The 21504-nt window shown below is 47.0% G+C and overlaps 1 protein-coding gene and 1 non-coding gene across 4 annotated transcripts in view; both read left to right on the forward strand.

Annotated features, from left to right (window-relative positions):
• Nucleotides 1–21504, forward strand: part of Glt1d1 (glycosyltransferase 1 domain containing 1) — an 89847-nt gene that overhangs the window by 25596 nt on the left and 42747 nt on the right. For all 3 annotated transcript variants that reach the window (XM_074060798.1, XM_074060799.1, XM_020185541.2), the window contains exons 4-6: nt 612–663; nt 12541–12577; nt 14212–14268. In XM_074060798.1, coding sequence (XP_073916899.1) covers nt 612–663; nt 12541–12577; nt 14212–14268 — 146 coding nt within the window. The remainder of the gene's footprint in view (nt 1–611; nt 664–12540; nt 12578–14211; nt 14269–21504) is intronic.
• Nucleotides 2159–2265, forward strand: LOC141419063 (U6 spliceosomal RNA). The gene has a single exon (XR_012443735.1). It is a non-coding gene; the product is annotated as a U6 spliceosomal RNA (small nuclear RNA).

A 21504-nucleotide genomic window follows, 5' to 3' on the forward strand; every position in this document is an offset into this window, starting at 1 on the left:
CTGTGGACCACGTGGGCGCCTGCACATCTCAGCTGCTGCAGCTTGGCCTTCCCTCCCTGGTCAAATTTGGGGTGGGCAGTGCCCCCCACCCCCGGGGTGGCCCTTAGGGTTGGGTGACCACGTCCCTTGCTTCTCTCCTGCACACACTTTCTTGCTTTGATTTTATCTTTGCTCCTTGATCTTACATGAAAGGCACAAGAATACCAGGAAATTTTGGGTTACTTTTTTTTTTTTTTGCAGTGAACTCAGGGTCTTCACCTTGAACCACTCCACCAGCCCTATTTTTGTGCTGGGTATTTTCGAGATAGAGTCTCATGGAATGATTTGCCCAGGCTGGCTTCGAACTGCAATTTTCCAGATCTCAACCTCCTGAGTAGCTGGGATTATAGGCGTGAGCCACCAGCTCCTGGCTTGGTTTACTTCTTGCATATGCAACTTTTATGGATGTGGGTGGAGATTGAGCCTACAGGGCAGTGACCAGGAGTGACAAGGTTGATTGCACCTTAAATTTAGCCTTACCCTGTCTCATAATTTTTTCCCAAGAGCTGTTTCATGGTTACGCTAATTGAATTCCAGCCTAACTGTCTCCATTACTTCTGTTCATTTACTAGGTTTGCTGTGGCGTTCACTGAGTCCATGAAGGAAAAGGCACAGACGCAGTGGGTACGTGCTCCCTTCGTGTTAGACGTGTCCTGGGGGTCTGAAAGTCACTTTCATTAGACGATGCCTGGTGGAGCCTCTCAAAACTTCACTCTTTGTTTTTTTGGGTTTTTTTTTGGTGTTTTCAATGAACAACAAAAATAGCCCTGTAGTCACGTGTCAGGTTTTGTCTGCTTCCTCTTTCTGTCCTCGGTTGGGGAGGTTTACAAGCTGCATTAAGTTCCTCCTGCAGCCTCGTGTACCCGAGCTAACCTCTGAGGAGGCAGAGGTCGTTTCCTAGGTTGGACTATTTATTTGAAGAGTTTTTAAAGAGTCAGAGCAAACTAATTCACTTACTGACTTTTGCAGGGCAGGTGGGCTGAGCTTGCAGGGATCTAAGGAAGCTCTCAGCGGGCGGAAAGGCTCCAGACAGCCTGTGGGGCAGAACCAAGGAGCCCTTGGGAGATCAGCATCCTCTGCATGCCCAGGCTGGTCTCTGAGGTGGGGCTGTAGCTGGCCTGTGTCCTCAGCACTGTGACCCCTGCTCTGTGCTCTGCCCGCTCTGTGGCTGTGCACAGTTTACCCCTCACTGTCTGCAGCTCTAATCCTGCCAGTGGGACTTTACAGGCTGCACACATTCCTACAGAATTTGCAAAATTTAGCACTCGGAGACTCTGTGCTGGGACAGGGCAGTCCCCAGTGGGGCCAGTGCCTTCTCCTGAAGCTGTGGACAATGACGTGTGAGGCAAGTGAACAGCTCTTATTCATCACGCCACACACTTCCCAGGCTGAGAACCGTGGTGCCAGTTCTTTTTATTTTACTTTTTATTGAATGATTGATTGATTGTTTGCAGTGCTGGAGATCTAACCCAGGACCTCACACAAATGAAGCAAGTGCTCTACCTCTGAGCTACATCTCCAGCCCCTTGTTTTTAAAATTTTATTTTGCAATAGAGTCTCACTAACTTTCCCAAGCTGGTCCTAACTTATGATTCCCCTGCCTCAGTCTCACAAGTGCTGGGATTACAGGAATACAGTACCATGCCTGATTGTAAGCCTGCATTACTTTTCCTTTTTTTTTTTAATGCAGTGCTGGGGTTTGAACTCAGGGTCTACACCTTGAACCACTTCATCTGCCCTCTTTTTTTTGTGGTGGTTTTTTTTTTTTTTCTTTTTTTGAGATAGGGCCTTGAGAACTATTTGCCCAGCTCTGGTTTCAAACTGCGATCCTCCTGATCTCTACTTTCTGAGTAGCTAGAATTATAGGCATGAGCCACCGGTACCTGGCCTGTATTCCTTAGAGAGATTGTTTTGTTTTGCTGGATTGGGATTAAACCTGCATTTCTTGGTGCAATTTAGTAGACTGTCAATCTCAGAATTAAGAACAAACAGCCAGGTATGGGGGCTCATGCCTGCAATCCCAGCACTCAACCCTTGGGAGGCTGAGGTAGCAAGACTGTGAGTTCAAGGCCAGCCCGGGCTACATAGTGAGACCTTTTCTTGCCTTTTCAAAGCCAATGTGCTCGCTTTGGCAGCACATAAACTAAAATTGGAACGATACGGAGATGATTAGCATGGCCCCTGTGCAAGGATGACACACGAATTCATGAAGCGTTCCATATTTAAAAATAAATAAATAAATAAAACCAAAGCCAAAACCAAAATAGAACCAAAACCCCCTTAAGTTTCCTGGTTTCTGGCTTTACCCTTGTACTGTTTAGCATTCTGTCTTCCTTGTTAAGGTTGTTGTATAACCCATTGGTTCCCAAGGTGGCATCCATGGCCCCATGGGGTCCCTGGAACTCTTTCACAGCCCCACAAAGCCAGACCAGTTTTTGTCATAATGCCAAGGTGATGCGAAGTGTCTTTCCCACTGTGCGAAAGCCATGATGGGCAAAACAGCCAAGGCTGTGAAGACCATGATGCCAACTGGGACCGGCACTTAGTCATCCACCATTCACCGCCACCCTTATTCCTGCTTCCCTTAGAAATGCCCTTTGGAAGGGAGGAGAGTGATAAGGCTTTTGAATGTCAGCCTTTCCTGCGTGTAGTTGGTGTTCTTGGGGGGAGGCCGACGGCGCACAGAGCACTTCTGCTGCACACCCGCGAAGTCTGGAGAAGAGGCCCTCGTGGGATGTTTGAGTTGCAAGAAGATCTAGCCACTTGTTGACTCCATTTTTTTTTTTAACCTGATAGACTAACTGGTAGATGCCCTATGGTTGATCAGCTGTGGGCGTCTTGAGAGACGTTTCCTTAAAACCCAGTGGATTGTGCCAGGCACGTTTAGAAAAATGACTGGCGGTATTTGTTGCCAAAAACAAATGTGAATTTTCAAGCACAAGTTAGAATTTTGGAAAGCAGCCTTAGTAGCAAAAAGGCGATACCTCACAGTTAAGGTGGACCAGGCGCCAGACACACGTTCTTCAACAGCCCTGGGCCGCAGGCTTTGCTCTCGGGAGACCTCTGCCAAGCGCACAGGAAGGCGTCTGAGAACGCAGCCGAGGCAGTTCTGGCTTGGATGAGGATGCCAGAGGCACGAAGATTACTCTAAGAAGAGAAGATGAATTTGTTTTGACAGCTTGAAGGGGTGCCTTGGTTACTAAGCTTGAACATGAAGTTTCCTTAAGACACATTTTTGTCCTTTTTGGGTAGGTGGATTTTTTGCAATAAAATTCAGTTCAATACTTTCATTTGATTAGTTTTTGCAGGTAAAAAAAAAAATATATATATATATATATATTTTTTATATATATATTATATACATAATATGAAGGTTTATTTTCCAGCTGATTTATAGAATCATTGTAGGAGGATTTTTGTAGAGACTGCTGATTGTGAATCATACAGTTTTTGAGCAATAAAGTCTTGCTCTTTTCAAATTTCTTTTTAAAAGTTATTTACTGTTGTACTGGGGGTACATTGTGACATTTACCAAAGTTCTTAAAATATATCCTAGTTCAACTTACCCCTCCATCATTCTCCTTTATCCTCCTCCCTGATTCCTGGAATAGTTTCACCGGGTCTCACTTTTTCTTCTTCATACATGAGTGCATAATATTCCACCACGTTCACCCTCCTACACCCTTTCCTTAGCTCCTCCCCTAAGTATTACTCTTCATTATAGAATTGCCAGCTTTGAATTTTTAATTTTCCCGTTCTCTATTTTAGCAAGGAGGCTTGGCTCAGGTTATGAGTTCATTTTACCCAGTTCTTATCAGATGAGAATCAACCTTCTGTAAGCCCAGTTAGAAGGATTTATGGCATTCTCTGCTTATTGTTTTTGTGATTTCACTAGTGAGAATATAAATTCCTAAGGAGTTTATGTGTGGACTTAATTTTACGCAGGTAATCCAGTGAGATTACGCGACACACACACACATGCACGCACGACCCCAGCACCTGTGTTGTTCTGCAGCCACAAAACATGAGTCACAAATGTGAGCCGTCATTTCATTTTAATTAATTTAAAATTGAATTTAATAGCTGTCATTTAAACTTTTCCAGGGCTGCATTTTAAAGAGGTAAGCAGAAGCAAGTGGAATTAATGTTAGGATTTTTTTTTTAACCCACCACCCACAGTCAGCCATGCTCGTGTGTACCACGTACAGATCATCTCCAACACAGGCCTCCCTGTGAACGCCGCCTGCAACTTCAGGCCAAACCCCCCTCAGGAAGGTCTCAGAACTCCTCGCCATGGTCATGGTTACAGGGAAGGACCTAGGTTAAAATCCACCAATAGCTGGGATGCTCAGGGCGGGGGCCTGTGGACGGTGGCCAAGCAGGAACCTTCACAGAGTTCAGTATTTATTGGGGTTTGTGTGCAGGTGTGCCTGACCGAATCTCCAGGTCAACTCACAGGACTTGATCTGAGGTTCCCACCCGGAGTCATAAGGTCGCTCTTTCTAGCATGGCCAACCAAAGCCCTGGGATGATTGGAGGTGGCCGGCCCCACCCTAAGGTCCAGGGTGGCACCTCCACCCTAAACAGAGACAATCCCATGAGGGATCACCAACAGAGCTTCCCGTAGCTGTGGGCAAAGCCATGTCCCTCGGTGGCCACGGTCAAGGTCTTTACTGCCCACCCACCACACCCAGGTCTCCTTGCCTCAACATGTGCTCAGTGTGAAAGTGACCGATGAGGTGTTTTACACTTCGTCCACACCCAGTCTGCAGCAGCCCTCGTTCGGGTCAGCGCAAAGACCGGGAATGTACCAAACGAGGGCCTGTTCTCTCACCCTGGCGTCAGCGCCAGCCTCTGAGAAAGCCGGTGTCCTTAGAGACTTTTTTAGAGGTCTTGATGTATTGCTGGCCAACTACACAAATTAGTTCAATTGGATTTCAATAAAGATGGTTTTATTTTCGCTTTTTAAATCTGAGATGCATTTATTTGGGCTCCTGTCATTTTGTAGTGTTGTTTACAAAAATTTTAACTTGACATCGGACCTACTTTGTAGGGGACAGGATCCCCCAGGCTTATCCCCACGTCAGCAGGCCAAGCTGCTATCTATCTGACACTGTTCTGTGTTGGTCCTATTTGGGGCAGCATGACTTTTTGTGGCATTATGTTCCTTATTTGCCATTTTAAAGACTGATTCCCTGCACATTGATGACTGTGACATATGCACTGTGCACATTTTAAAAAACATCCTATATTGGGTTTTGATTTCTTGTTGCACAGTGCTTCTTCTCTGTTCCAAGCTGACAACACTGTCTCTAAATTCATCAGGTGTTCACCAGAAAAATGTAAAAATTTTTACCAAAAAAAAAAAAAAAAAAAAAAGCCAGTTCTTTTTGTAAACAGTGGCCTCTTGTTCCAGTGCAAGTGGGGACAGTGTTTAATGTCTCTGCTGCGTTCAAAGTCCTTCCTGCCTGTCCCACTCTGTTAGATAAGTGTTCTGCTAAGAGGACATTTCTAAATGCAAACGTTTATTTATGAACTCTTTTTAGAAATCTGGAGTTCCAGTCGATACTGCCCAAAGAGGCCATCTCTCTGTGAGAGGGCAGTGATTGCAGGGCCCAGTCAGTGCTCTGGGTGGGCTGAGGTCAGTGTCCTGTTGAGCAGTTTGGTGTTCCTTATTCACTTTTTTTTTTTTTTTTGGCAGTACTGGGGTTTGAACTCAGGGCCTCAGCCTTGCTTGGCAGACGCTCTACCACTTGAGCCACGCCCCTAGCTGTTATTTTTCGGATAGGTTTTCATTTATGCTCATTTGGCCTGGGCCTCAGTCCTCCTATTTACACTTTCTGTGGAGTTGAGATGACAGGCAGAGATGACAGGCAGGTGCCAGCATGCTCAACATTTGTATAGGTTGAGATGAGGTCTTTGAACTTTTTACCCGGTCTGGCTTTGAACTATGGATCCTCTCAATCTCCACCTCCCAAGTAGCTGGGATTATAGGTGTGAGCCACTGTGCCGCCCAGATTTTTTTTTTTTTAATTTGGAAAGTTTGAATCACTGCTTTCTGGGACCTAACTTACCTACCTCGCCTTCCAAATAAAAACACTTTTCTTGAAGTAGTTGTGTTAAGCAATACCTAAAGAGTAAGTTTGTTTTCAGTGTGTACACATACTCATCAACGTTCTTCTGGAAGTTAAAATGCAGAAGTGGACAGAGAGGTCATCCTGAGTCTGTGGAGGAAGCACGCTCTTCCCTGGCGCTCATGACATCTCTCTCCTGCACGGCCGCTGCTTCGCTCATCTCTGCAAGTCCCGTGGCACAGCTGGAAGTTCAAGCTTTTATCACGACAGACATGACCGACCCTCACGTTCTGGGTTTCTTTTTTTTTTTTTTTTGTGGCAGTACTGGGATTTGAACTTAGGGCTTTCACCTTGAGCCACTCCACAGCCCTTTTTTTGTGATGGGTTTTTTTGAGACAGGGTCTCATGAACTATTTTCCTGGGCTGGCTTCGAACCTCAATCCTCCTGATTACAGGCGTGAGTCACCAGCGCCCGGCTCTTCTTTAGGCTGTGGCTGGCAGGTGGCCTCTCCACCTGCTCCCTCTAGACACCCCTGATCGGTCACACCTTGGAAGGTAATCATTTTATTAGTGTTGATTACAATTGGCTTCCCTCTGGGATTTCTTCACGGAGCTTCACGTGTCCCTTCTCTTTCGTTTCCACGAGAGATTCAAAGTAGCTCAGCAGGATGGGGACAGCATCAGCAGCAGAGCACAGGGCTGAGCGCACCTGTCTTGTGACCTGGGCTTGGGCACGTGGGCAGAATGGGAGCGCCTTTCTCCTTGGCCAGATGGCTGCAGGAGGGTGGGAAGCTTCCAGACATCCCATGAGCAGTCCAGAGTCAGCTGTTCTTCTTGCGCTGTCCTGTCAATATCCCCCCTCCCAATTTGCCCCCACTGCACCCTCAGCCTGGATTTTGCCCAAAGTCAATGGTCCTCACGTCTCCTGCCCACTCCATGTTGAATTCCACAGGGTGGAATCCCACCTTGTTTTTTTCTTTCTTTTGGTGGTATTGGGGTTTGAACTCAGGGCCTCATGCTTACTAGGCAGGCCCTCTACCACTGAGCCACTCTGCCAGCCCCCTTGTGTGTGCGCGTGTGCGTGTGTGTGTGTGTGTGTGTGTGTGTTTTGAGATGGGGTCTCACAAACCATTTGCCCAGGCTGGCTTCAAACCATGATCCTCCTGATCTCTGCCTCCTGAGTAGCTAGGATTACAGACATGAGCCACCAGCTCCTTTCCTCCATCTCATTTTTCACTGCCTCCCTCTTCTCACCCTTGTATGTTTTCATGAAAAATTTTTCTATTATCCAGTGGTAAGACTGTGTCTGCTTCACAATGCCCCCTCCTACCTTCTGAATATTTCTTTCCTTGCTTGGTGACAATTTTTTAAGGGGAAAGAAGACTACAGGGAGGACAAATAGACACTATCCCTGAGAAGTTCCCAGTTCCCGTGTGTTCCGTGGCATGGGTGTATTTCTCCAGCATTGCACATATGGGCAATTGTCTTTTACACAATTTGCAGTTACATTACACATAATTTTTCACAAAGCTACAATAAGCAGTTGTACTGTAATTACAAATGAAATCTATTGTTTTTGTTCCCTGTAAGCATAAAATTGAGCATATATCACAAAAATAATATTTATCGTGGTTTCCATTGGCAAAGAGTTTAATTTCAGAAGGTGAGGCCCTGTATTTTATCAGGCAAAGAAGGGGAAGTGTTGTGGTTGCTGCTGTCTGTTCTTTAATCATAAAAATATGTCCACTGCATTAGAGTCTCCCACAAAGCCACACCTGTCTGTAAGTATTTATGCAGTGGGACGCTGGCTCTCACTGTCTGGAAACAGGCCAGGTTGAGTAACATCGCTGCACAGACACGCCTCAATAACCAAGTCTGGTTTTGATTATATTTCATACACCAGTGAGCCAACCTAGCAGGCAAGTGAGCCACAGGACGTCGACGCCTGCCATCTTGGGGCAAATAAATCCATAAATATTGAGCAAGGAAAATGAAATTGTATTTGTAACCTTTTCATATTGAGCCTGTTTTCTCAAAAGGGAATTTAGGACAATTGACTTTTGCCAGGCTTCTCTTCATATAGTGATTTCAAAATAACCCAGGTCTGGATTTCTTCTGTACCATCGATGGATTTTCTTGACTTGTTCAGATAAGAGCTTAACATATCACTTGTGGTATGGTTTAGAGGTCAATGCCAGACTTGACCCTTACTTATCTTTTTGGGTTTTCATTAGATGATGGAGAGATAGCACTCAGTTATATAAAAATGAACAGACAAACCCAGAAGTCTGCATTCTGTCTGTCCCTTCTGTTTATAGTGTTAATTATTTTTTGGTTGAAAAAGGACTTTTTTTTCTTTTTTGGTGGTACTGGGGTTTGAACTCAGGGACTTATGCTTGCTAGGCAGGTGCTCTACCACTTGAGCCATTCCACCAGCCCTTTTTTGTGATGGGTTTTTTCAAGATAGGGTTTCAGGAACTATTTGCCCAGGCTGGCTTTGAACCGGGATCCTACTGATCTCTGCTTCCTGAGTAGCTACGAGTAGCCACTGGCACCCAGCTCATGTCTGCTTAGATGTGAGCATCCGGGTGGAAAGAGACCTTTCGGGGCCTGCCCCAGGTCAACTACTGGCTGAGCCGTGGGCTCTGTGGATGTGGCTTGCCAGCTGGACTTGAGGTTGCCTCTTGCTTGTGTTCTGAGCCCAGGAAGTAAGTGATTTTTGATCCTTTTAGGAATCGCTACCCTTATTAGAATTTCTTCTGTTTGCATTGATAGTCTTTTTAAAAAACAAAACGAAAATAAACAACGTGGTCTCTTTGTGTCTTTGTAATGCAGCCCTGGCAAGCTGTCTTGGAACTTGTGATCCTCCTGCCCCAGCCTCCTGATGCTGGGATTGCAGGTGTGTGCTACCACACCTGGCTTTTGATAGCTTTTCTAATCTAAAACTATTTGTGGTTTTAGCTTAGTCTATAGCTGCCTTTTTCCTTCACGTGTGTCACAGTCTGATTCTCTGCAGCCCAGTGGGGGCATAGGTTCCTTGGTCCCCAAACAAATGTGCAGTCCCAAGTCCAGTGCCTCAAGCGTGGTAGGCAAGCTCTTACCGCTGAGCTGCATGCCCAGGCCTGCTCTGAGCACGTGTTCCCCATAGTACTGCTGTTTGGGGCCTAAGTCTGTCGCCAGAAGCCTCATGGCACTTGTGTTTAGTTCATTAAGGTATAGAGGCTATATGGCAGTGGTTCCAGAACCTACTGTGAGCAGAAGGCTTGTGGAAAGTTCTTACCATGCAGCTGGCTAAGGATTTGTCTTGAAAGCAGCATTTTGGGTTTATGTGTCTCTAGTGATGACTTTAGGCTCTATTCTGATTCCCCTTTATGAATCAAACTCCCCCCCACTGACGTGGGCCAATGTGGGCTACCATGCCATGCGAGAGGTCTCCCCAGGGTCCCCACACCCTCCTACGGAGCTCTCCCCGCAGCACAGCTCAGGACATGGGGCCCTGCTGTGGTCCCGCCTGGCTCCCCTCGCCTTTCCGGTGGAAGTGTAACCGAGCCAAAGGGGTAGCTCAGGTGCCCAACCTCAGCTCTGATTTCACACGGCTGCTGTGGTCACCTTCCCCGCAAAAGCTGGCGTCTTTCTTAACCAGTGGGGAAGGGATTTTCAAAGCTCTTTCTCTGTTTTTTAAGGCTTGCTAGTTCAAGGACTCCTTGCGTGACCTCCTGTCTGCTGCGTGGTGCCTCGAGTGGGACTGTCTAGGTTTGGGGGCCTCTGGTTCTAAGTGTTAAATATAAACTGAGCCTCGTGTACCTGTGCCAGACCTCTTTCCAGACCTCCCATCACCTGCACAGGGCGAGGGTCTCATCTCTCTCTTCCACGTGCTGCCTCCCCCCTGGCAGGGCCGCTTCAACCTAGCTTGTGAGACAAGGCCAAAGGGGACCAGCACACCCTGTTTAACGCCATGGCCACATTGCCTAAGGGACAGTGCTGTGTCCCTACACATATAGGTGTGCAGAGGGCAGGGCCGTGACTTCTGTTCACTGTTATCTAGTCAGTTAATCATTTTCTGCATTTACTTGGAATAGTTAGGTCACACATTTTGGGGCTCCCTTCCCCAAGGACTGTATATTTTGGTCACTTAAGAGAACACCGTTGGCATCCATGTGGCCCCTCCACCACTGAGCAGTGGACTTCCTGCTCTGCTCCTCCTTCCACCTGCATCTCAGCATGATTGTCAAGAGAGTTCTGCCCCGATTCTCAGTGAAATGGAGAGGGGAACTCCTCTCTCTCTGGTAGTTGTGTGCTGTTCCACCAGGACGAACCACAAGGAGAGTAAGTTAGTGTCTTGGCCAGTACACCCACCAGCTATATGCCAGGGGTCACTGTCCCCTGTATGCTAGGAGGTGTGGAGAGCCTCACCTGGGCTGGAGATTTGTCTGTCCCCTGGGGAAGGAATCTGCCCCCTGTGCCATTTTGGGTCTCACTCCTGCCCTTCCTCCTCCCTCCTCCCTGCTCTTCCTCCTCCCTTCTTTCTCTCCTCCTTTTCCTTCCTTCCTTCCATCCTTCCTTCCTTCCTTCTGTCCTTCCTTCCTTCCTTCTGTCCTTCCTTCCATCCTTCCTTCCTTCCTTCCGTCCTTCCTTCCATCCTTCCTTCCTTCCGTCCTTCCTTCCTTCCTTCCGTCCTTCCTTCCTCCTTCCTTCCTTCCTTCCTTCCTCCCGTCCTTCCTTCCTTCCTTCCGTCCTTCCTTCCTCCTTCCTTCCTTCCTTCCTTCCGTCCTTCCTTCCTCCTTCCTTCCTTCCTTCCTTCCGTCCTTCCTTCCTCCTTTCTTCTTTCATCCTTCCTTCCTTCCTTCCTTCCATCCTTCCTTCCTTCCTTCCTCCTTTCTTCTTTCATCCTTCCTTCCTTCCTTCCTTCCATCCTTCCTCCTTTCTTCTTTCATCCTTCCTTCCTTCCGTCCTTCCTTCCTCCTTCCTTCCTTCCTTCCTTCCGTCCTTCCTTCCTTCCTTCCTTCCGTCCTTCCTTCCTCCTTCCTTCCTTCCTTCCTTCCGTCCTTCCTTCCTTCCTTCCGTCCTTCCTTCCTTCCTTCCTTCCGTCCTTCCTTCCTCCTTTCTTCTTTCATCCTTCCTTCCTTCCTTCCATCCTTCCTTCCTTCCTTCCTTCCTTCCTCCTTTCTTCTTTCATCCTTCCTTCCTTCCTTCCTTCCTTCCCTCCTTCCTCCTTTCTTCTTTCATCCTTCCTTCCTTCCGTCCTTCCTTCCTCCTTCCTTCCTTCCTTCCTTCCGTCCTTCCTTCCTTCCTTCCTTCCATCCTTCCTTCCTCCTTCCTTCCTTCCTTCCGTCCTTCCTTCCTTCCTTCCGTCCTTCCGTCCTTCCTTCCTTCCTTCTTTCCTTCCTTCCGTCCTTCCTTCCTTCCATCCTTCCTTCCTCCTTTCTTCTTTCATCCTTCCTTCCTTCCTTCCTTCCATCCTTCCTTCCTTCCTTCCTCCTTTCTTCTTTCATCCTTCCTTCCTTCCTTCCATCCTTCCTTCCTCCTTTCTTCTTTCATCCTTCCTTCCTTCCTTCCTTCCCTCCTTCCTCCTTTCTTCTTTCATCCTTCCTTCCTTCCTTCCATCCTTCCTTCCTTCCTTCCTTCCTTCCTTCCTCCTTTCTTCTTTCATCCTTCCTTCCTTCCTTCCATCCTTCCTTCCTTCCTTCCTCCTTTCTTCTTTCATCCTTCCTTCCTTCCTTCCATCCTTCCTTCCTCCTTTCTTCTTTCATCCTTCCTTCCTTCCTTCCTTCCTTCCTTCCTTCCCTCCTTCCTCCTTTCTTCTTTCATCCTTCCTTCCTTCCTTCCTTCCATCCTTCCTTCCTTCCTTCCTTCCTCCTTTCTTCTTTCATCCTTCCTTCCTTCCTTCCTTCCTTCCTTCCTTCCATCCTTCCTTCCCTCCTTCCTCCTTTCTTCTTTCATCCTTCCTTCCTTCCTTCCTTCCTTCCGTCCTTCCTTCCTTCCTTCCTTCCTTCCTTCCTTCCGTCCTTCCTTCCTTCCTCCTTTCTTCTTTCATCCCCAGGGCCCGGGAATACTCTTTTTCCACTCACAGATGTGCATTCCCACCGCCGAGGGGCAGCAGGTGCCCAGGAGCTCTGCCCGGCAGGTTTGCCAGCTGAGCTCCGGTAACGCTTCCACTAACACAGCTGTTGAACTGGAAAACTGCATTGGTCTAATTGGAAGGACATCTTTCTTTGTGCATCTGCCTTGTAAATGCTTCACTTTTAATGGCACACTCACTAAAAGCAGAAACCCTGTGTTCCGAAGGAGTGATGCGTCTTGCACAGCTGTGCAGGTGGCTTTTAACTATGTCTTCAGAAAGAAATTTAATGACTTACTTTGTTTCTAAAAAAGCATAAGATGGACAATCAAACTCACCTTTCTTTTCTTTTTTCCTTTCTTTCAAAAGCCACATGCTAAGGGTAAGATCTATGTCCAGAGCCAAGGTAAGAATTTATAAATGTATACTTTATATTTTAACAGACTTAGAGATAAACACGGAAATGTGTATGGATGACATATGTGATTTCTGAGATTCACTTAGACATAATGAGAATGGGTACCTTTCACTGTTTTCTAACATCAGAACAGGAGAAATGGTAAAAGAATAAAACAGGTCATGTCACATGGTCCACCTGAACAAGTACAATGTACCACACCCTTGGTACCCTTACAAAAGTGCTGAGCTCCTCTCGGCTGAGTTGAGCTGGGGACCTGGACTGTTCCCTGCCCGCCTCACCCTCCTGTCCTCACCCAGTCCTGCCTGATGGTGGCGGCCCTCACTCACTCTTGCAAACCCCAGCTCTGCCCAGCAGAGAGTGGAAAGACGAGGCTCAGAGGGGGACAGGTGGCCCATTCCAAGCCCAGATGCTGAGGTCAAGGCCAGGGGCTTAGGCTGCCTCGGGCCTTTCCTGTGCTTAACACCAGAGCTCCTGGGCCCTGTAGATCCTTCTTGGTTGGTCATTGCATCACTGTGGTAAAATCGCTGTAGTGTTTGCAATGATCTTTTTAGTAGAACCAACTTTCAAACAAACTCTTTCTTGGAGTCCCCATTGAGGAAGAGGTGTGTGAAGGTCTGGGATGTGTGAAGGGTGTGTAAAATGAAGGTCTTGCCTTGGCCATGACCTGAGTTACTGTGGAGGGCATCTGGTTCTGGAGGATTCCCGGTTTCTAAGTAGCTGTGGCTGTGAGCACAGTGCCTGTGTCTGTGCTCAGGTGAACCCGTTTTAATTCCTTGAGCCTTGGTTTGCAGCCACATAGACTGTGGGAAGCAGCCTGCCCCGTGGGTCATAAGGTTCAGGTAGTGGATGGAAGGTATCAGCCTGCAGTCTGAGCCCTGGTCCCGCACATAAGAACTGCTGAGCAGTGCTGTCTGAGCATTCAGGGACAATGTCAATGACAGAGGTTGGTTGGTTGTTTTTTTTTTTGTAGTACTGGGATTTGAACTCAGGGCCTCATGGTTGCTAGGCAGGTGCTGTACCACTTGAGCCACTCCACCAGCCCTGTTTTGTGTTGGGTTTGTCTGAGCTAGGGTCTCACCAACCATTTAGAACTATAGATAATTTAATTTACTTAAACTACAAGACTTAATTAACACGTTACAAAACTTTGGAATTTTCCCATTGCCAAGATAACTTGCTAAATGTTGCCTCTGAATTTTCTAAATCTTTGTGTTTTAAGAAAAATTTAAACTGGGGCTGGGGACGTAGCTCAGTGGTAGAGCACTTGTCTAACACGTTCAAGATCCTGGGTTCTAATTCCAGCACCAAACAAATAATGAAGTCTGAGGAAATGGCACAGACAGCAGATGGTCACATGTGATTTGGTGAGCACTGCAGTTAGGAGTTTTAGGTAGAGATGAAGTTCTACATGAGCTGGGAGAATTTAGCTGGTAATGTCTTAGAAATCCTATATGTGCCTTCGTAAGGAATTCGAGGTTCATATGACCCGAGAGGGGACTGATGGGAACCCACGGTCACACATTAGAGCCCTGCATGGCTTTAAAAGAGCTGAGATTTCAGTGCTCACCGACTGGCTGCGTGTCAGCAGTGAATTTTCTGTTTCTTGTTCCTTTGAGCAGGGATTGTCACCACACCCAACGCTGCCTTTGACTGGGACACCTTTCTCCAGCGCTCAGGTAAGGGGTGACACCGCTCCTAGGATGGGGCCCACAGCCCTCTTCCTTAGGTCTGTCACCTGTTGCATTCTCTGGGCTCTGAAATCAAGGCTGTCACGTCACAGAAATAAAGTGGCCCAGGTGGACCAGAGGGCAGGGCAGGGCAGGAGAGCTGCATACCTCGGCTCCTGTCTGTGGCTTTGTGTGGGCTAGTGTTAGCTGTTGGCATGTCCGTCAGAATTTTAGAACCACCTTTTCAGTTCTTTAAAGTTCTGTTGATTGAATTTGTAGGTCCGTTTAGGGAGGGCCGATGGCCAACTGATAGCATGTCTTAAAAATCTGGGAGTCTGATGTGTCTGCTTGTTTATTTAAGTCTCACTTACTTTATCTTCATAACGACTTATGCAGAGCTGTCGTGCCTTTTGAAAATTTTCCTAAGTATTTTGTTGCTTTCTATGCAATTAATAGACTTCAAAAATTTAGCTTTCAAATTATTTGCTATTCATACATCTAAATACAATTGATTTTTGTATGTTGACATTCATACGTTCTCATGCCTGTATGAATTCTAGTTACCTCATGATTTTTAATTCCTTCAGGCATTATTTTGAACACCATAAACTTATTTGACCTATCTCTTTTGTTGGACATTAGATTTTTTGGAGGTACTGGGATTGGAACTCAGAGCTTTGAGCTTGTTAAGCTGGTGAGGCTCACTGCTTGAGCCACACCTCCAGCCCTGTTTGCTCTGCTTATTTTAAGATAGGGTCTCTCTTTTTGCCCAGACTGGCCTGGACAACTAAATGTTCTATTTTAAGCTTCTCAATATCCCTGGGATGATTGGGTGTGGAATCACACCCAACACTTTTATGTTAAGATGGGGTCTTGTGAACTTTTTAGCACGGGTCAGCCTGGAACTTTGACTCGTAACTGGGATGACAGTCATGCATCATGGTGCCCAGCTAATGGTTGTGATGGTGATGGTGATATTGATATTTTTGAGAATATTCTCCCACCCCTTATCCCAAACTGGCTGCAAACTGGGATCCTCCTGATCTCAGCCTCCCAAGCACCTAGGATTGCAACACTTTGATACTCAGAAAGGAGAGCAGTAGGACCTTAGGCTTCCTGGGTTTTCCCAGGCATTCTGTTAGGAGGAATTCCTAACATTGGAACTCGTGTTAGACTGTGCACTTGAACAGGGAGATTGCACCCTGGAAGACTGGCATCATCCACAGTCCCTCAACCCATGTGAAGAGCCCCCTTTTCCCCCAAAGTCTGTTTTCAGTGCAGAAACTTCAAATCTGGTCTCCAGTGCACGCTGAGTGTTAGGGTTAGTTTCCCTTGGAAAGAAAAGTCTCTGAGCATTTTATTAGAAAGAATTTTCATAGTGTGTTCATCAATCCTGGTGACAGTAGTGTGGCTGTTCTCAGAATTACAAATGAACCCACATTCTCCAATTGCTTCTTCATGTCAGAGAATGTGCGCCATGATTCAGACCGGAGGGGGACCCACTTTAAATGGCTGTCATAAAGTTATTTCTACCTTAATCAATCACAGGGCACAATTGTTGCCCAACTAGGATCTATAATTTCCCAAAGCCGAATGGTTGTCACCCAGTTCTGTAGCCTCGTGGCTGATGTCTGGGCTTGTTCTTGAGTGAGTAACAGAGGAGCCAGAAGATTTTAAATACTCCTTAGGAAATATTTCCTCTGGGGACCTGCTTGGCTGTCGTTTGATCTTAACGTGTGCAATTAGAAGTTACATTCAGAATCCATGGGCATAGGGAGCCCCTGGTGGTGACTGGTAGCTGACTACGGGACAGAATAACTCAGGGAGGAGGTAGAATTAATCTCCGGGTTTTATGATCAGGTGTCCGTTCTCATTTGTGCCATCCTTTGTCTTTGTCATGTTCCAGGCTCTGGCGATGGACCGTCTCCATCGTCCCTACTCCATCTTACCTTGGCCTCTGAGCGTTTGAAACCTGTGACTGTGATTTGTCACTTCCACTTTGAGCTTCAGACAGTGAAACCAGATGATAGGGGAATTTGATACAGACTGTTAGTCATCAAATGCCCTCAGAGTCTTCATGGGAAATGGGGTGGGAGGGTAGGGGAATTGTGAGGAGTGGAGGGGTCCCATGCAAAACGCCCACTCCATAGCCCGGAATCCGATCAATCACGTCACCAGGCTGTATCTTCTGCCTCTGGAACCTTGGCTCCAGTTTTACAGTGCTTTCTCCTGTGTAGTAAGCTGTAGGGCTCCTGACGACACTCAGTTGTAGCTCTGAGCCCCGCTAACACAGCAGTGTCTCCTTTGTTGAAAACATGGGGCCAATTTTATGCCAGCAAGATTCCACGTTCAAATGGGATCAGCCAAGAACACATAAAGAATTAAGTAGGTTAAACAGGGTGAGTGGCCTCGGGGTACCTTTCACGTGGTATTGGCAGGGCTGTTCCGATCAGAAGGTGCACATGCAGGCGCTCAGCTGCTTCCCTGGTCACTGTGGTTTCATGACACATCTGAAATGTCGCTATGATTCAGTGCGCCGAGATCCCAGTGACAAACACATCTAAAGTACTGATCCTTGCAGGCCACTGAACCCAAAACCTAGGAACAGGGAAAGCACAAAGTCCTTTGGTCCACCCCTTCCTGTTTTCCATTTTATTTCATTTCTCTTTTTATTGCTTTTTAAATCTTGCTCTCTGCTTCTATCTGTGTGTCTCTGTGCCTCTCTGTTTCTGTCTCTCCGTCTCTGTCTTTCTGTCCCTCTCTGTGTGGCTCTGTCTCTGTCTCTGTGTATGTGTCTCTCTCTGTTTCTGTCTCTTTCTCTCTCTGACTTTCTGTCTCTATCTCCATGTGTGTCTCTCTCTGTCTTTTTCTGTCTGTGTCTTTCTCTGTCTCTGTTTCTCTTTCTGTGTCTCTTTGTGCATGAGTGTGCGTCTGTCTCTTTACCTCTTAAAACACTATATGCATTCCTATCTGCAGAGTCTAATGTCGCCCCCACCCCCCACTACAGTCCTTCCATCCCTCTGGCTGTTCCTAGGAGAAGACACTTGTTTGTCATACGGAAAATGAGTGCTACCAGATCTCTTTATTCTTACACAGCCATGAAATCAGATTTTTCAGCTAAAATTCACTTAGCCTAATATGCCTGGCTGAGGGCTGAGTCCCTTTCTTCTTCTAATGTAGGTGCAGGGTAGGAACAGAGCTGCAGCACAGGGGACGAGGACAGGGCTGGAAGCAGCTCAGGGCGTGGGGCGGATCGGGCTCCACGAGTCCCACCTGGGGTCAGACAGCACCATGTTTAGCCCGTTGGTACCAATGTGGTGCCAGACCATGCAAATGACACATTTTGTTTTGAAGATAAAAATACCATTCTGCAGGAAAGGGCACGACCGGAGGGAGAGGTGGGTGCAGATGTGCCTTTGTAAGTGAGGACTCACACCTCAACTCATGTCTCAGCTGGCTTAGAGGAAAGACAGACATGAAAGTGAGTTCTGAGTTAAGATGAAGAATGAAATTCACCTAGACAGGAGGTGGTACCTGCCTCACCTCCAAGCTGCAGCAGAACCACCTGTCTTCGTGCCTTTTTAGCATTTAAGAACAAACACTGGGCTTCCTCAAGATGGCGGAGGGTGGAGGGTCTGTGATTCCCAGAGTTGGTGCCCCAGAAGGATGAGGATGAACTTGACTCTTGCCTGTATTTTCTTGAAGATGGTGCTTCCGTCTGCGGAAGTGTACACAAGCTCAACCAAATGTGGCCTCTGCATTTCATTTATAAAAAGTCCTAGAACAAGGGCCGTGCTTTGTTCTGTCGTCTTCTCATTTAATTTCCTAAATTCTCATTACATTTAATTTTCAGTGCAGGAAGAAGACGTGAAAGAGGCAAGGACTATAGGATTAGCTGTGTCTGCCTCCAGGGCTTTGGGGTCAGTGGCCTCGGAACCCATTTAGCAAGGTGGGATGGGTACTTTAAAAAATTGAAACGAAATAGACTAGGCTCCATCCATCAGAGTGCTGTGCGCAAGGAAAAGCATTTCTTTAATTGTGCGTGACTCTGTGTGTCACACAAGGTGTCGTGGCTCCTGGGTGCTGTATGGTTGGCATGTTTACTTTGCCACGAGTCCTGGGCAGCACACTGTGGAAATCAGAACGTCCGCTGGACCAGCCTCGTCTCAGGGCTAGCTAGGCAAGGGACCTGGGACAGGGAAAATGCAGGGACAGATTGTTCCAGCCTTGTGTGACAGGGCCAACTGGTCTTCAGAGCTGTTGTTCTGAACACCTGATGTGTGTCAAGGTCCCCAGCACCTGAGCGTGTGACACAGTGACAGTGGCTTTGTCTGAGCTCCATCTCTGGCTATCATCCTCCTGGGATTTATTGTTTTTCACAAGTTAATGTGCAGTTATCTAATTTCTTTTCTTTTTGGTGCTTTCATGGTTCTCTTTTCTCCCTTCCTCTTCTTTTCCTCTTCTTCTGTGTATTTGCACAGGTGTCCCCACCACAGTAGGAGTGTGACTAAGTAGATCATGTGCCTTCTTAGCGCCTCACATCGAGGCTGTAATGTTGGTATGTCCCATTACTGTGGAATGTTTTGGGGAACACATGAAGTGTGTGTGCACATGTGTGAGTGTGTGTGTACACCTGGGCCTGTGTGCTGGGTTGAGGTCCCCACCTTAGTTAAGGTGGTGTCCTCCAGGCTGGGGCTGGGGCTCAAGCAGTAGGGCACCTGTCTAGCAAGTGGGAGGCCCGGAGTTCAAACCCCAGTACTGCCAAACGGAAAAAAGATGGCATCTTGCCAGTTTCTCCACACAGAGGTATTACAGTTCTGTAATTGCTGAGTGGTTTATTTTTGCAATGGTGGTGTCAGTCTCTGCCCTCATCACACCTTCTGTTTATTTAATTATTTAATTAATATTTATTAGCAATAATCCTCGTACGTGGGGGTACACTGTGACAGTTGAGTTGTGCTCACAATGTATCATAATTAGAGTCGCCCTCTCCATGGCTCTCCCTCACCCCTCTGCCCCTTCCGAGAACGATTTTCACAGCTTCTGTCCTCATACACGAATACAGAATGCAGCCTCCAAATTTGCCCCCCCTCACCTCTCCTCATGCCCTTCCCCCACGGGTCCCCATCCCCAGACAGGACCTGGCTCACATCCCTGTCCTTCATTGCCTCAGGGGTACGTTGATAGTTTCACCTTACTCTTTCAGACAGGTGCCTTCATCAGATCAACCCCCGGTGCCGTCTCTTTCTCTGTCGCCTGCTCCCGTCATTCACAGCTTGCAGGGCACTGAGTTCCTGTCCTCATGCACAGATGCAATGCTGCAGTGTTTTTCACACTCCACCATTCTCTTCCCTCCCCTGCTCCCCACAGCCCCTCAGACAAATTCACTAACGCAGTCATGTTCTCTTCATCTGCAACGTGAGATCATGAGATCACACGTGAGTCTATGTGCACATTTCTCTTACAGGTCCAGCTTCCACCTGTGAGGGAAAACATGCGACCTTCCATCACACTTTCTCTTGCAAGTCTCAGCATTCATTACCTAGGAGCTTGGTCGTACCCAACCTTCCTATCCTTAGGTTTTATTAAAGAGAATAGCTTATCATTTGTTAAAGAGAATAGCTTGACTCCTGACCACAGAAACAAATGCCTGACTTCAAATTCTCTGACCTTGACTTCACATTCTGCACATAGCTCCCAGCACAGACTTTGGGTGAAATAAGAAACCACTAGGGTTTGTATTCTAAGGCTAGTTTCAGAGTCCTCTGAGTATTGAAGAAATAGTAAAAAAATAAAAAACCCTGACCACATCTCAGTGAAATTGTCAATGGTTAAATTCAGAGCCTGTAACAATTTTTTGGGGGGGGATGTTGGAGATTGAACCAAGCCCTATGCACGCTAAGCAAATGCTACACCCCTCCCCTTGTCATAATTTGTAAGACTTTTCTAAGGGGAACATCTCAATCTTATTACGACAGTAAAGACTTTCTGCGGTGAGTCTTGCATTCATGTTTAAAGCTTTAGTGATGGCGTTCAGCTGTTGTCAACGTCCCTACTACAGCCAGACAGACTAATTGCATTTTCGCTCAAGACTTAGAAAAACGCAGAGAAGAGAAAACAGTTTGCATTAAATAGACAGGTGCCCATCCTGGGAAAGACTGAACTTGCGTGATTCTGTGGCCAATTATACAGACTGAATTTCAAAGTTTTAAAGCAGCTTGTGTTGAGTACATTAATAATTGCTACTGCCGAGGTCTAACAGCTGTCTCAGGTTTAAAATACCCACTGCTGAGTTGCCCATGCTTTTCTGGGTGGACAGTGGCAGTTTTGTGACTCAGTGGAGTGCATGAGTGTTGGCTGAGGCCAGACAGGTCCTGCCTCAGGTCTGGGGCCTCACCCAGCCGGATGTCCCAAGGAAACAGTGTATTTGAGGTATCAGGTGAGAGTCAACACCACAGGCCTGTTCCATCCCAGGCGTGGGAGTCACACACTGGTGGTTGCCATCATTCTGTGGGCCAGTGAAGATCCCAGGTCAGCCCAGAGGCCAGAGGTGCAGGAGTGGCCCTCACTTCTCAGAGGGAAGAGCTGCTGTGACCCAGTGCACAACCAGTATTACATCACAGCAATTTTTCCAGGTGTTTTTTTTTTTAGGGGTACTGAGGTTTGAACTCAGGACTTATACCTTGAGCCACTCCATCAGCCCTTTTTTGTGATGGGTGTTTTTCAAGATAGAGTCTCGAGAACTATTTGCCCAGGCTGGCTTTGAATCTTGATTCTTTTGATCTCTGCCCCTGAGTAGCTAGGATTACAGGTGTGAGCCACCAGCAACTGGCTGCAATTTTTTTCCAGTATTTTTGAGGTGTAACTGACAAATGAAAATTGTGTCTGTATAAAGTATACGTGATGCTTTGATACGCCTGTATGTTCTTTTAGCTACACCTAACATGTGTCCTTTGAGATGTGTGGACCTACACATGCATATGCAAATTCCAGAGTACTTTAATTCCTAAGTCATTTTTCTGGTTTCATCACAAAAATGTGTCTCCTGATAGGAGCTGGGTCCAAGTACTTCCTGGAGTGTCTGGCTCCCATTTCACTAATGGCTGGGTCAGGACTTCCTGGCCTCAACTTTCCTTACTGCAACAAGAGGTGACCTTGTACTGCAGAGGCTGAGCACAGCTCAGGCAAGCCCACCCTAGGGTAGGGGCTGGGGAACCAGTTCACAGCAAGGAGGCTGGGGTACAG

Source organism: Castor canadensis, chromosome 18 (genome assembly GCF_047511655.1).
Source record: "Castor canadensis chromosome 18, mCasCan1.hap1v2, whole genome shotgun sequence".
Lineage (NCBI taxonomy): Eukaryota > Metazoa > Chordata > Mammalia > Rodentia > Castoridae > Castor > Castor canadensis.